The 16,566-nt window shown below is 37.6% G+C and overlaps 1 protein-coding gene across 13 annotated transcripts in view; it reads right to left on the bottom strand.

Moving 5' to 3' along the window:
* The window catches only part of PARD3 (par-3 family cell polarity regulator), a 648,369-nt gene that overhangs the window by 115,530 nt on the left and 516,273 nt on the right, over positions 1-16,566 (bottom strand). For 12 of the 13 annotated variants that reach the window (XM_073334436.2, XM_073334435.2, XM_073334432.2 and 9 more), the window contains one exon: positions 11,794-12,051. In XM_073334436.2, the coding sequence (XP_073190537.1) occupies positions 11,794-12,051 (258 nt within the window). Of the gene's footprint in view, positions 1-11,793; positions 12,052-12,740; positions 12,874-16,566 lie in introns of those variants that run through there. The other variant, XR_012157609.2, reaches the window with a different exon arrangement.

Here is a 16,566-nt window from a genome sequence, read left to right on the forward strand (position 1 = left end):
CCTTTTACTATTTTTATACTAGATTTATTATGCCAGTGATAAAGAAAATCAGACAGTTTTGTAGCGTTTTCTTTATGGCACATAATACCCAATGCCATATACTACAACTATTAGGTTACATGGGAGGCATGAGCTGGAAGTAATAATAAACCATGTCTCAGTGCTATAGGCCAGAAATTGAGACTGTTATCTTCCATCTCCTCTGTTTATTAAGTGAGGGTGCTGATACGAGGATTAGTCTTAGGTGCCCAATAGTAGGACTCTTTCTATAGGCACCATATTCTTCTGCACTAATGGTTTACTGTTTGGATGCAGGGGACATTTTTATTAAATAATGTATTGTATTATACAAGTGCTATATATTATTACAAAATCTATTAATATTAATTTACTGGATGGCTTATAAAAATTAAAATGAAGCAAAACTTGTTCTTTTCATGTGTCTTTCAAATTAATTAATGTAAATCACATAAAACTGCATAAAATTATCACATACTGTACTAAATTGCTTATCAGTTACAAACATCTACTCTATTAATTGTCAAAATGTTTCTTACGTCCATAATCTAAGAAAGATCTGCATGCATGAGTCAAATACATCAGACTGAAAACCTATTTAAATGTCATTGGTATTTTAAGGGATGGAAAATAATTCTGTAGAGAGTAAATACAACTGATGTTACAGGAACATTTTTCAGAAAATCATAATCATATAAAATAGATCATGTGAAAAACCTTTTAACTTCTAAATATCTCAATATCTGAGCCATAAGAAACAAGTTTCAGAGTAACAGCCGTGTTAGTCTGTATTCGCAAAAGAAAAGGAGTACTTGTGGCACCTTAGACTAACCAATTTATTTGAGCATGAGCTTTCGTGAGCTACAGCTCACTTCATCGGATGCATACCGTGGAAACTGCAGCAGACTTTATATACACACAGAGATCATGAAACAATACCTCCTCCCACCCCACTGTCCTGCTGGTAATAGAAACAAGACTTCAGTGTTCTTACATATAAACTTTTAGTTCTTAGAAAATGATGCCATCATTCACACTGTACCAATAGGTTTCAGAGTAACAGCTGTGTTAGTCTGTATTTGCAAAAAGAAAAGGAGTACTTGTGGCACCTTAGAGACTAACCAATTTATTTGAGCATAAGCTTTCGTGAGCTACAGTTCCACAAGTACTGTACCAATGCAATATACTACTGGTTATACAGTTTGAGGAGGGGAAGAATGGGAAGCATTATATCTTTCCAGCCAAAAAAAGTTAAACTTTAAGAAACTACTCAACTTCCAGGGCTGTCAATCTGGAACCTTTCACAAGCATTAAATCAATTTACAAGATGTTAAAAGGCATTAAAAAAAAACCCCACACATACACACAGTGATGTCATTTCCTTCCTAAAAGTTCCTGTACAGGATTCTTTTCCCCCCGACAAGGCTGCACCACTTCCGGCAATCATGAAATACTTGGATCGGAAGCAGGATATGTTTTAGGCCACATAAACAAACAAGGCAGGCTAACAGAATAAACAGTGTGGTTAAATATAGTTTGTTTTACACGTAAAGAAGACTGATCATAAAACAACAGTGGGTCAAATTGAGTTTGCTAATTATAGGAACGTTATAGAAGTTAACTATTATACTACCTTTCACCTATCATCATCATCATCTTATCCGTTAAAAAGTACCAGTGTATTGTACAAGATACACAAGGAGACATGCTGTAACTTAGTTTAAGGCCTCTGGATCCTGCAAATATTTACTACTGAGGGTAGATTATACTTTCCTGAGTGGTCCCAGCGAAGTAAATTGGGCTACTTACAGGGCCCTAAATGGTGGGAACAGAGGAAATGCCTGGCATGTCTTTTATAAGAGATATCCATGTACTAAAGCAGAGTGGGTAAGTATGAAGCAGTCACACACGGTTCCTCCTCCAAGGTAATTCATTTCATTTATTTTTTTAAAATAGGAAAGAGATGAGGTGAGAGTACTAGGAGCCTCACGGATGGGTACGAATTAAACAGTATTTCCACCCTTCTTCACAAGGCAATTCTTGTACTTCCTCAAACACCGTTCTAAAACTACTTCTTGTTTATTGCAGTAATTGTGCTCAGAAGGGGTACAACACATGGGACAAAAGTGTACAGTATTGTGTACATAGAGCAGGATGGTGAGAGAAAAAACATAGTTGGATTTAGAGATTATCCAAAGTCCTGATTATCTTTGCTTCCTATGCATATCTAAAAGGGATATTTGTAAAAGTTGATGAATCCAAAATTTGACCTGTTTTATAAATGACGTGTAAAACTCAAATCAGCCTTCTCCACAGCGCTACAAGTGGCACCTCTAAAATACCCATTTTGCAAACTGTCATCTTTAGCCAGGACACTGTAAACGTTCTGATACGCATGACTGCTGCAACAGTAATAAAATTCTGTTTTTCCCCGTGAGCAGATAACTACTTTTCTTCATATGCACAGTGTGTTCTCCCCTAGCTCTGCCCATCTATTTCCTTCTTATGATCAGGCAGCACACTGAAATATACAAAAACCCTACTTTCTAATGTGCTCCGAGTGTCAGGGTCTTGAGTACTTCACAAGAACAGAGAACACAGACTGGAGGGACAGCCAAAGGTATAATAGGGAACAAATTTGCTTTCTATTTGCTGAGGCTCATACTCAGCAGAAAGATAGGCATGTGTTAGTATTTTGTAAGTTTTTGGTTTTGTCTGAAGGTTTATATGGCTTGTGAAACGTTAAGGTGTAGGAAATTGTATTCTTCAAGCACTTCCATTTCAAGTACTTGATAACTTTCCCCTACCACCTTTGGAGCACTAATAATGCCCAGGAAACATCCATTATGCCCTTTAGAGATTTTTTAAATCTGTGTATGTCCACTGTGAGTGCCTAGTACAAATGGAGTGCCCTCTGCTATAACTATGTTGCACAACATCAGGCCCCAACTGCACATTTAGGTCAACAGGACTAGAAGGGAATGGATGTTAACGGCACCTAATGGGAAGAACATAACACTTCCTTTGAGAACTGAAAGAGCTATTGCTTTTCAAAAGCATTTTAAGGCTTTCAAAAATAATTTACTATATTTTTTTTCAACAAGAAAACTACAAACAACAACTACAGCACAGGTATGCTGAGTAGTAGAGAACTTTGTGTGCTCGCTTTGTTGCTAGATAGTTCATTGGGTGGAATATATTTTATGATAATCACTTGACACAGCAGCTTCTTTCTCCTTTATATCAAGTATTGCTTCACACTAAAGAAAAACACTGTGCAAGTTTATTTTTATTAAACTTTGTCTTCCACAGCATGAAAAAACAAAAACTGCTTTCTTCTTTCACATCTTGGCAACAGGATGTCTTATTATTCCACTTTTGCATCTAGATTGTACAGTTATACTGATGAAGAATGACAAGTTTTGAATTTCTGCTGTGGTAAATTCCACTTTTTATAACTATCTTGACTCATCACAGAAAATAGCTGCACTTAAATAAATCATTTACAGAACTGACCAGAGTTATTGCTTACTTCTAGAAAATTATAACAACCTTTAGGTATAGTAGTAACAAGGTGTACTTTTGGGTGGAACCCACTTCACTTCCTGCTTTGTAACCTTCCATAGGAAGTTCATTTCCTTCTTATCTTGCCATACATTTTCCCACTGAAAACATTTCTAGAAGTACTAACTCATTTTGTTTTTGGAAAAACAACAAATAGCTGTCACCCTTTAGACTACAAATCAAGCCTGTTTGGAGAGGGAAGAAGCAAACATTCCAGGGTTTCAGTGAGGCTGTGGTAAATGTATAATTAAGTGGTTCTCACAACAGTGTCAGCACTTGGGATCTAGTCAGAGAGTATATAGAACATCTGAGTAATTAAAATGAATGTTTTGAACAGAGCTCACTGTAAATCTTCATTCCGCCCCCCCCCCCCCCCCAATAACCCAAACACTGGATAGTGTCACAGCAAATACTGCTCACAATAGGGGCTCTACATAAATCCTCATGAATTTATATTAAAAATTGTTTTATAGTCCCTCAAGATTCAAGAAGGAAAAAGGAAAGCAACCTAAGTCCCAGGAATACTGGTGCTATTAGTTTCTAATGGTTCCTAGATCCACAGGCCTATAAGACAGAAAACTATTTTTAGGCAGTCTAGGGGGTCAGAGTTGCTGGTTTATGGTGTGGGTCGTGGAAGAACAGGAATGCACTGAACTGCATTAAAGTATGAGCGTAAGTGCTAAAGTCAAATGGAATAGTAGTAGGCACAAAGGATCCCACTGAGTCTCAAACGCCATTTACTAGCCTGTCCTCAGTTCACCACAGTCACAGGAAGAATATGCCAGAAGGAAGAGAAAGATGAGCCAAACATGCATGCCCCTCTTTTTTCAGGTATTATTTTCAGCTTGGTGCATTGGACAGGTATGACTGTTAGCTGTTCCCCACAATGTTGTCATTGAATTACCCAGGACAGGATGCATGCCATTCTTTAAAGCCCCTCTTAATAGGAAGTCAGGTTCTCATTTATATTAAGCCTATTTTCTCCATTCTGCCAGTATAAAGGGGCCTTATAATGGGCATAAATTAAGGCTCCTTTACACTGCCAGAGTGGTGAAAAGAGGCTTGCTGTAAATGAGACTAGGGCCCTGTGTTTTTGAGGTAACACTAATGAAAATATATGGATTTTTAAAAAAATTATTTATACAGCACCACACATGAATTATGGAGACTTATGTATAAATAAAACTGACTGGTCCCTGCTCTGAGAAGCTTACAATATAAAGGCCTGATTCTGTTACCCTTGCTCACATGAAGGGGTACCTTTATTCTGCAAGTAGCCCCATTAAAACTAATCTCAGTGCAGCTACTTGCGGAGTAAGGCAGTACTGAACAAGAATAAGGCTGGAGAATCAAGCTCTAAGACAGATCATCCATAGGAACGATGACAATAAACAAAGGTTGGGTGAGGTAGGCGCTACTCATAGCCTTATTCAGACCAGGCAGTTAACAGTCTAAAATGTCATTGGTTAGGTGGTTTATATTACCTTGGTCTTTCATTAAATTGCAATGCTCCTATACCAGCACCTCAGAACAAATGAAAGAATTGTCATAACTCTTTTTGTGTAAGAGAAAATCTTGGCACTTACAGGATGTGTCACCCTGAGTAATAACTCATATCTTCATCTATTATGGGTATGGCAGTAAGCTTAGATTTATATGTGTGAATGATACCTCAGACTTTAAAGAAAATTCCTATGACTGACATTACTAATAAAGGAGAAGTTTAATATAACAGTATGGGTGTCTTAGTTTTTTTAACAAATATTTATCCTGGCATTACTATATAATATTTCATAGCTTTTGTGACCTACTGGGCTATTACAGAGAATTATTTCACATAGGCCAGAAAGAATGAGTCTGTTTATTCTACTCTTTTAAAATGTATTTTGAAATTATATGAGGATGTGTCTTGCTACTCTGAAGAATTCATTATTCCCACCTCAAGTTAAGCAGAGATGAACACTACTGAACAAATAATAGTTAAGATCTAAATAAAACGCTCCCTCTCATTTGTAAGAGCAGCAAATAAAAATCTGTGGTGTGACCTTAAATTTTTGAAACAGCAGTTGCCTTTTAGCACTATACAGATGATAGCTGAGGGAACCGATTTTTTTTAGGGTTTTGGGTTTTTTTCAGTCCCCAAATATTTCTTTGACATAACTTGACTCCAGTTTTGATGGAAACGAAACCAGTTCATAGAGGTCTCTTCTTCTAAAATGGGCATTTTTCTTGTTAATGGTCAAATGCATGCAAAAAGCATATGATTATGGTATTTATGTTTCCATTAAAGTGTCCTCAGTGAGTTGGGGGAGTCTAGCCTACTATTTTCAAGCTATTTAGATTTGCAGCAGCACAGTGCCTATTTTATTTCAATTATATTTGAGGACAATGCACTCTTGGTGGGAAATGATTACATGGCGACAGCCAGTGAATGCCCATTAGGAGCTGTGTTTCTATGGACCATCCAACTATGGATGTTAGGTGATAGCTATAAAAACTCGATTGTATAGCATCATTGTCATCTACATGAAAAATATTATTGATCAGCAATCCATGTTTTCTTCCATGTTTTCTTCTGCATGATGTAAAATATACTAACACACACATTTCTAGCTAAACTAAAAGCCATATCTACAGGAATGCAATTTCCAAGACACCCTTTTGGTCCAGTCATGTAAAATAAACATGCCTCATGAACTCCACCACATTTCTTTCTTTTTAATGTCTAAAGTGAAGAGATGATACGTTTAAAAAAGTCTGAGCAGCACAAACTGTCTGTGCAAATTATTAGAACACAGAATGGAACTAATATAGCAAAGACAACTAATATAATTACAGATGAACTGATAACCAACCCCTCAAAGTGCCTGAAGAATATTGAAACTGGAACAAAAACCATTCTTGGAACATATAAGTTCCCCCTCTGTTAAGAAAAGCCACCTATTGTACTACCTAGAGATTGATTTGGAAAACCTGTTTAGTGCTACAGAAGACAATTTGATATGACTAGAATTATTAAGATTTAAAATGGGTTTTGAAAATCACTGAGGCTTGTTATCTACCTACATTACTGTAGGTTTGAAATCTGCAAGGATTTCATAAAAGCTCAAAATGAAGAACTTCACAATGTCAAACTATATATATGACTTGATTGATGGTACCCTTCTTTATAAAAGAACCATCTTACAGTACCCATCACTGATTTATTTTCCTCTAACCTCAGTTAAATTCTGCATACAGAAGTATTTTGAAGCAATCTGAAATCCCATTGGGGTGCTGGAACAATTTGTATAGTGGGGGTGCTGAGAGCCATTGAACCAAACTGTAAACCCTGTATATGATGGAAACCACTTCAAGCCAGGGGCTGTGGCAGCATCCAAAGCACCCCTAATTCCAGCCCCTATGAATCCCATATGGAAATTTACTAAGAAAAAGGTCCTAGAGAAGGTGCTCATAAATTCTATTATACAGAATTCTTGTAGTCAAAACTGGTGTGACTGAAGTTGCAGTTAGGCAATGGATGACGGGATGGATCACTTGATGATTACCTGTTCTGTTCATTCCCTCTGGGGCACCTGGCATTGGTCACTGTTGGAAGACAGGATACTGGGCTAAATGGACCTGTGATCTGACCCACTATGGCCGTTCTTATGTTCTAATGAAGCACCTTAACTTTTGCATGAGAATTGACCACAATATTATCTATACCCTCAGTTAGTAAGCAAACACCTCACTCTCTTTTGATTTACTTTGGCATTATATGCATCATTTTCATTCACAATTTGGGAAAGGTGTGGATAGATGCTTTCAGGAACAAACATTTCTTTGTCTTTTCAATGTATTGCAGAAATTTGTCAAACATTGTAACAGTTCTCATGACATTAAAAAAATCTGAGCACCCCCCACTCAGCAGGGAAAAAATGAATTTTTAGTAGCGTGCTGATTAGAAACATTAGGATGCAAAAGAAATTTTGGGACAGTTTTTGTTTGACAGTTTACAAGGACAACACCAGAGTCATATCCCATAGATGCTATCGCTATAGCATTCTTACACTTAACACAGAAACCAGCTTTCACAAGATCGTAATGAGCAGCCGTATGTTTATATGCTTTATCTACTGCTTGTTATCATTCATATAGCATGACAGTTAAGGTTACGCAACTTGACGGCTAGTCTTGATGAAAATAAAAGTCATCTCAGGATATTACAGAAAAACAAACCCTGACCATAGCTCACAATTAGACATAATAGTTCTATTGTAAGTTAAGGAAAAATTTGACATAAGTTCTGAACAACAGTATGCAAGCTATTCTGGAGATATTTTGTTTACAGGTTTCATCACATGAAAATTCAAATAACCTTTCAAACATATTTAAATGTCAAATTTTGTTTGGCACTATACATAAACCTGTATAGAAATAAAAATGTTCCAATTAAACCACCCCACTTTTAATATAAGCTAAACATTTCAGATAGGGATGCTGTTAGAACTGTCAAATGGCAATCCACCAGATGATCTACTGAGGAAATACTATTTTTATTCATTTCTGTTAACATCTACAATGGCTGCTAGCCGCTTTCCAAAGAGAAAGTAAAAGATGGTCTCTACTTAGGAGAGTTTACATATTTAAAGACAGATAGGGTAGGACACTGGAATGCGTTACCTAGGGAGGTAGTGGAATCTCCTTCCTTAGATGTTTTTAAGGTCAGGCTTGACAAAGCCCTGGCTGGGATGATTTAGTTGGGGATTGGTCCTGCTTTGAGCAGGGGGTTGGACTAGATGACCTCCTGAGGTCCCTTCCAACCCTGATATTCTATGTTTCTATGATTCTATGACAAATGGGTAAAACTTATAATCAGAATGGTGATTAGTCACATCGTTGTGATAAAAGTTTATGTCAACATTAATATAAACAACATGTTTTGGATGTAAATTCTATTCCCAATTACTTCTCAAATTAGCCACTATGAGTCATCAAATTCCCTGTGGGCAACATGAGAGGTGGGTCATCAGAATAAAGTTGATTGCTGAGAGGTTAGATGCCTTGTAAACAAGCTTAGGAAGGGGCAGTCAATACATGGGAGATGGCACAGAAAAAGGCATGGAGATATTTGTGTGGGGAAATGACAAAAAGCAGATGAGACTGGCATCACTGGTGAAGAGGAGGCAGTGGGGGCAATCAGAAACAAGATGAGGGCTCATGAGTAGAAGGGGCAAAGTTATTCAGGGCTTGGAAGATGGTGACAAGAAGCTAGCAGGTTGATACAGTGCTGAGGCACATGTCAAGGTAACGCATAACCAGAGGGTAAAAGAATGTCTCTTATAAATGGCTGGCCAGGAGACACTGCCCTTTTTTGGATAACAATCTAAGGGTGAATTAGAATTTCAATATTTCCAGGCCAGACTACTGTAACATGATCTGCCTGGAGATACCATAAAGGCCATCAAGAAGATAAAGATGGTGAAGCAGGCAGCGAAGCATACTAAAGAAGACATGCACACATGACGCTCGATTATGAACATACCACACCCATCTCCAGACTCACCTACTGAATATTAAATCAATTCCAGATCCTGACCTTCATTCACAAAATCCTAAACAGACTGGGACCCATCCCAGTAATCTCAAAGACTGGTACTCACCACTATGACCAAGAGTGGCAGCTGCATTCAAACACGGTTTTCATCTGTCAGAGACGAAGCTCTTGCAAAGATCAGATGCCAAGCTCTCTCAACCACAGATTAAGCTTTTGATAGGAGTTTAAGCTGAGCATAAGCCTCTCGGACTTGCTGCAATACCCATATTTTAATGGGGGTACTTTCCAACTCCATTTGGAGTTTGACTTCTATTAAGAAGTGGGAGGAGAGAGCGGAGATGTAGGGTCCTGTTGGAGAGTATTCCATGTACTAGACAAGATAGTGTCAGAGCCAGATACGATCTACTGTGATGGGCACTTTACAAATATGATTCCCTTTTCATTTCAACAGTTCAGTTTTTCCCAAGTTTCATTCTTGTTAGGTTTCCTGTCTTCCTTCTCTTTAGTCAACCCTGCTTCCTCACTACCCTGTTTTCACGAAGTCATTTGTCCAGATGGCTGTTTCTGCTCCAACTCTAGCTTTTGAATCGCTTTTTCTCAATTTTGATGGGTGTGCTGGGTCTTTCCTTTTCTCCTGGCATGATCCAATAGTCCTTAGTGAAGTCCTCTGTACTTCCTGGACTTCAATAACTAATCACTTGAAGGTGCGAACAAGAGACTAGTGTGCTCTTCAATTCTTCCTTCTCACCACAGTCCAACAATATCCCAGCCATAACTTCACTTTTGCTCTCTCTCACTGTCCTTGATCTTTCATCAGCGATCCCACACAGTTAGTTAGGTCAGACAGGTCTTACTTTTCTCCCTGCCAGGTTTTCATCAAAGATAACTCTTTTTCTTCATATGACATTGATACTATTCAACTCAGGCATGAAACAGTGCCTTTGGTCTAACAAAAACAGTTGTAAAAGTCAGTGTGGCAACCATACTGTCCAACCAGACTGTCTTGATTTTCAAGGTCACTAAAAGTGATGTGATTTCTGGCACCTAATTATTTTTCCATTGGTCAATACAGGGTTAAGTAAAAAGGAAGAAGGTATGTAAAACTTCCAAGTCTAAAGGTGAAACAGTCTTTGTTTAGACCCATAAGGTTTCCCACTTTAAAAAAAATAAGCTGTATATTCAGACTGTATTTATTATAAACAATTTTATATTATGCACAAAATCGGCCATACACCATGCATATTTGCTAAGCAATTTAGAAAAGCAGAGTGATTGAAAAAGGAAAGGCAACCATATGTTACTGAATGTTAGTAAAAATGTTTGAAAAAGTCCACCTGAAATTTCATTAGTTCTCAATATCTGATGGCATATTTTTCTGTTATAATGTACATATTTCTGCCATGCTGTAGGACCCTTTTAAAAAATATTTCCCCACTCGGTCCAGCTGAGGGTTACCCATAACAGTTTCCATCCGTCTATTAAAAACAGCTCTAAACAATCAGCTAAATTATAGGTGACGGCGACATCCCCTTGAGGTCAAATGCTACATCATCACTGGCACCATGGGAATTTAATGTCTGTTGGTTTTAAATTAAATATTCAAATTTAAAGTTCTATTCCGATGTAGGTTACAGACCTCAGGTATTGCAACCAGGAGAAATGGTTTCATTGGGTTATTGTAAGTGCAGCAGCATTGATCTTTTGAGAGGAAAAGGGGGCCTCTATGAGCTAAAATGTATCTGCGATGAATGTATATATTCTATTGAATTACCAATGTCTTCTGTACTAGGAATTTAGAATTATTTTTTACAAAGTTTAGACAATGCAAAGCGACCACGCCAGGAATATGAACTAACAAGACAGGCGTTTCTTAGTTATTTAATAATCAGAGCTGTGTGACCTTTGCCACATTTGGTCTACAGAAACGTAGACAATTTTTGCCATTTCTAAATTGTGGAGTTTGGCATCCCAATTTTTGCTGTGAATATTCAGGTGAATTCAAGTCTCAGCTAAAACAGAGTAGAGTTGTACATGATTTTGGAATGAAGCAATGCAAAACTGACATATTTAGCATAGTTTGGCCACCAAAACAAAGAAACAGCTCCCCACATGACCACCAAACAGCCACACACAAATTTCTCCCCACCAGAGTCCATGGTAAGGAAGTTGGCCCAAAGCCAGCCCTAGTTCACTTATTTGGCCTAGGTTTTCTCAAAAAGATTCACAGAGCTGAGCTGAGGTTCAGATTTGCAATAAAATCAGAATCCAGGCTTTGCCTGGCTTTTGGTTTCATTACAAGAGTTCTGTACAGCTCAAATAATTACTCCAAACAGAATTCAGAACTGTCATTGTCCTCCAATCATATTAGCAAGACCTCTGATAATTAAACTGTTACAAGTTTGACTGTAATTTGAATTATACTAAATAGTAAATCTTGGGTCCAAAACCATTTAAAAAAGGAGATGAAATGTTAGAATCATTACAAAAGCTTGTGCTTCTCATTCCATTATGACTTGATTTGTGTTAATTCAATATTTTTCTACATAAAGGCTTTTTAAAAGCCATTAATAAAATGCAGCTCTGGCTTTACAACTGATGAACAGTACTCCTATGGCAAAAACATTATGAAGCTGAATTTTGAAACACAGTATTGATTGATGTCTGGTGCCTACCTGTCTACAGGTGAAGACTTTGAATTTCTTGGTTTCTTCACTTGGGCATACAGTGCTTCAACTGTCTGTCCTTCCTTGGGGCTCTGTGGCCTGGTGTTCAAAGTCATTGCGCCACTGTTTGTGGAAGAGTCGTATGAATCCATTCCAGCATACACTGGGTCAGCCTCACATCCAAATGTCCGGTTAAAATCTTGGATCTCGGCGTAGTCACGTTCGCGAGCTTGTCTCTCTCGAAATTCCCGAGTTTTAGCTTGAATTCTGCAAAATAAAAACAAGGCCGAAACTGAATTTTTAAAAAATAACTCATGTGAAAATACTTTTATTCACAATAATATACTTCTTTCAATGCAAGGTTTTTTCCTCGCTAACTAGCAGGCACTTTAGGGCAATATTGCAGGCATATCCTGTACATTCAAGTGTTTTCAATTTCAGTCTATGGGCTGGTCTACATGGGGACAACTCAGGCTATGTCTATATGGCCCCACAGTTCGGACTACCTGGGTGTGAACTGCAGTGTGGGCCAATGTGCTGTGCTGTAACTCCTCTGTGTGGATGCTGTGGGTGTGAACTAAAAGATATCTAAGTTCGTGTTAATGTAGCTCTGTTTAAACAGGATTACATTAACCCAAACTAAGTACCTTCTAGTTTGCATTTGTAGCGTCCACATGGGGGTGTTACAGCATAGTGCATGCTGCAGTTCACATCCCCTTAGTCCGAACTGTGGGGTCATGTAGACAAGCCCTCAGAAAAGTTCATCTGAATTAACTTAAGGTGGGAATTATATATGCCAAGGGTTGGTAGGGGCAGGTTTCATTCCTGTTGAACTCCATAGATGTTTGGTGAAAGCACCGATTCCTCACACAAAATAACTGCCTGGCCATTCCTCTCTTCCCAGCCACTGTTATCCACTTTTTTAGGTAATAGTCACCTGCTTACAATCCACTCACCTATCCTAATGTTGTCATGGAAAGTTTGTGCAGGCTCAGTCTGTTCTTTCTAGTGATCTTTCCAGCACTAGATATTGCGACAAGACTCTATACTCAAATTCACTTTGAATGAAGTGAAGTGGACTCCAAGAGACTTTATGGTATACAAATAAAAAGCAATAGGTTGTGATTTTCAGTTAAGAAAAAACAGAAAATACACATAGGTGCAATATGATCAAGTGAACATTACCAGAGCAAGTTAACTTTTGTCATTCATTCATTTATGAAAGTTTTATTTTGAAAATCTAATGTTTGTATTAACAGTAGGGTTTTTTTTCCATTTGATTTTTAGGAAAACAGAAAATCTAGAGGCAATCAGTTTGTTATACATCTCTCGAAGGACACCTGGAGAGTTAAGGGCACTTTTTACTGAAATGATTCAATTTCCTCTTTTCAAATGCTCCTGATTTTTCTCAGATTAAATTTTTTTTTTCAAATAGGCAAAGGAACTAGTTCTCCATGAGAATTATGCCCCAAACAAGTTTCAAACTTACACTGTTTTTGCTGTATGCCTGTTAAAAAATAGTGTGATTACAACTTGTTACACAGTGGGGAAAAGGCATATTTTTCACTGTCCCATAATTCAAAGAACAGGTGGTTCTGATTCAAATTGTTTGCAACCTTAACTATACTGGGTTCTATCTATAATACACAACATATAAACAAAAGGGACCAAAGCCTAAACATGACCAGCTTTAGCTGAAGATTTCATTTCTATTTTGAAGTTCTATGTTAATTGTATTTTGGGGGCTTGTTGTAATATCAACCATCTGTTGATATTACTGCTATCTGAAAAGAAAAATAAATAAGGGAGGTCAGGCACTGGTAGGTTCTGGCATTTTATCTGCAGTTTCAAGAGCCATCATTTCATCACATCCTGGAAGCTTTAGTTGATATTGCCTTGACTGAACAAATATTTCGAATATTGCAGGCAGCCAACCTTTTAGTGCATGAAAATTGACAATTTAACTATAAATGGTATGAACTAAAATGTGTATTGGTCAGTCCAAACTATGCCTGATATGATTTTTACATGTGATGATTATGAATTGTTCCTACCCAACTGGTGAGATCATCCTTAATGTTACAATGAATATCACATTGCCATTCTGATGAATTTAGCCATGGTTTTCCCATGAATATCACATAGCCATCACCTCCTGGCAAGATGTACTTTGTAAAGTTTCATCTATTCTTAATGATAGTCTGCCATTCATATATTCATGGGCCACTAATGTTTTTGCAGCAATGCAGTATCATAGCTCACGTGACCGCATATGATTCAACACACAGTGTTTCTCTCTTCTCCTATGGCTGAGGATTGATAAAGTAAGGTGTTATGCCAATAATTATGGTAGTTCCCAGACTAGTTTGTAGAATATTACCTATAATTAATTAGTAACGCATATCCTATTATACATATACAGAATTATAGAATCATAGGGTTAGAAGGGTCCGCAAAGTCCGAAATTTAATCTATATCTGCTATGCTGTAGCTTGAACCCATTGCCTCTTGTCCTGCCCTCTTATCCATATTATAATACACAGAGTTAAAAATTAGATTCAAGCCTGAATACCATATAAATAGACAGGTTTCAGAGTAGCAGCTGTGTTAGTCTGTATTTACAAAAAGAAAAGGAGTACTTGTGGCACCTTAGCAACTGGGGTGGGGGGGAAGAGGAGGAAAGAAAACCTTTTGTAGTGATAATCAAGGTGAGCCATTTCCAGCAGTTAACAAGAACCTCTGAGGAACAAAGGAGCAGTTTTTCTGTGAATTATAACCCAAGTATTCAATTGCCACTTACAATCAGTAATGTTTTACACACAGCATAATTCTAAGGTTAAAGTTTTGGGAGGCTCCTTTCTACTGACCCATAAAATGTTTTTAAAATTACTTTTCTGTGCTTTAAGATTGAACAAAAAGAAAAACAGGCCTACTATACACACTGCTATCACTTTCAGATGTTAAAAATGCATCCAGTCTTGTTTAAATAACACATTTTTTAAATAATGTTTAAAATACTGTTTTGGCTTACAGTCTTCTTTGGGACACAATATTTTTAACATTATTTTGTGTCTGCAAATCTAAAGGAATCCTATGACAAGAACAAAATATTTAAACACATTTTCACAAAGAATGCTGGCTATTGCTCCAAAGGATGCTTTGTGCTGTAATGTCTATGATTTAAACCACTCTGAACTCTGAAATGTCTTTATGCATGTGGGGCTACATAACCAGCACTAGAAGTGAATGCTTCAACAGGCTTTTTAAATTTTTTAAAACCGTTTTGGTTTCTCGCTTGGTATATGATCTCCACTCACCTGATTTCTAAGCATTTCATTAAATAAATATACGTATGGCAAATTTGGAGTTTACAACATTTTGGAAGGGATTAAATTCTATATGTGCATGTATACATTAATGGAAACATACAGTGCAGCAGTGGCTAGAGCTGAGCAGTTGCTGACATTGTTTCATCCCCACCAGTGTTTCTCACTCCTGCTATTTAAATCCTGCCTTAGGAGAAGAGACTGACCATCACGCAGCAGCTCTGTGATGTGGATATACATCCAAAAGATAGTAGACTGACAACTGCTGAATGTAATTTACTTATGACATGGGATAATAAAAATGCCTGTGTCTGGCATTTTAAATCAGCTAATTCTGAGGATTTAGGGCCTGCCTACAGATTGCTAATGGATTTAACAATAATAATAATAATAATGCTTAGCATTTATATAATCCTTTTAATCTTCAAGGCATTTTGCAAACATTGACTAATTTTTCTGCGTTAAAAAGAATCCGAACTTTTAGATTAAAAACACAAGAAGTTTCTAAGCCCATCTGGTTGTAAAGATAGCCTTGAAAATGTCAACTGATGCACTGCTGTATTTCTGAGGCGGCAGACAGTCTGAAACCATGGCATGGGGCAAGGTGTGAACTCTCTTAATGTACATCTGTGGGGCATTAACTTCAAAGGCTAATGATGACCACTTAAATGACAACACTATTAGCCACAGAACTTCATATAACTGTACCAAGAACTTTCCACTAACAAGCTGATCCATTGACACTAGACTACCTATCACCTCTTGATTTTATGTTCATTTGAAATGATGTTTCACAGAAATAAAGGCCCCTAATCCAGTTACCAAGCCACTACAACATGTGGTTAATATGTGGATAACCAGGAGTGAACCCTAGGCTTGCACTGCTCTTGCTAGAGGCCTACTCTGGCACACTCATGGCTTCCTACAAGTCATTGGGCACATGGTTATTTTGCTGTGTAGACGTGCTCCTCTCACTATACCACTGTAACTGGTAAATCTAGTTCTTCTCCTCTCCATAACTAGTATGGATACATATACTGTAGGTACCACTGTGTATGATTCCTGGGACTCTTTTCCCTATACTTAAGTCAGAAATCTTACCTGACTATGTCACCTGGAAGCTGAAATTAGGTTTATAATTACACTATTGTCCAGATAGCTTTGACCTGGTCATCAGCCCCCATCTCTATTATGGAGAAACAGAGAATACACTTTGCCGAAAAGGAATTCTCAAGATCTTGCTTTCTAGAGTGAGGAGACCATTCCAGCCAATTTGAAATCTGCCAAATGAAGCCAAAGGGAGTATCAGCAAGTCTCTGATCACATTGCTGAGAATGAGATCCAGCAGATTAGATGACCCTTGCAGTCTCTTTTAACCCTATGGTTCTATGATCGTTCGGCAGCTCTGAAGAAAAACTGCATGAAGGTGTAGTACAACTAAGAGAAGGATCTGAAC

This window comes from Lepidochelys kempii, chromosome 2 (genome assembly GCF_965140285.1).
Source record: "Lepidochelys kempii isolate rLepKem1 chromosome 2, rLepKem1.hap1, whole genome shotgun sequence".
Taxonomy (NCBI): Eukaryota; Metazoa; Chordata; order Testudines; family Cheloniidae; genus Lepidochelys; species Lepidochelys kempii.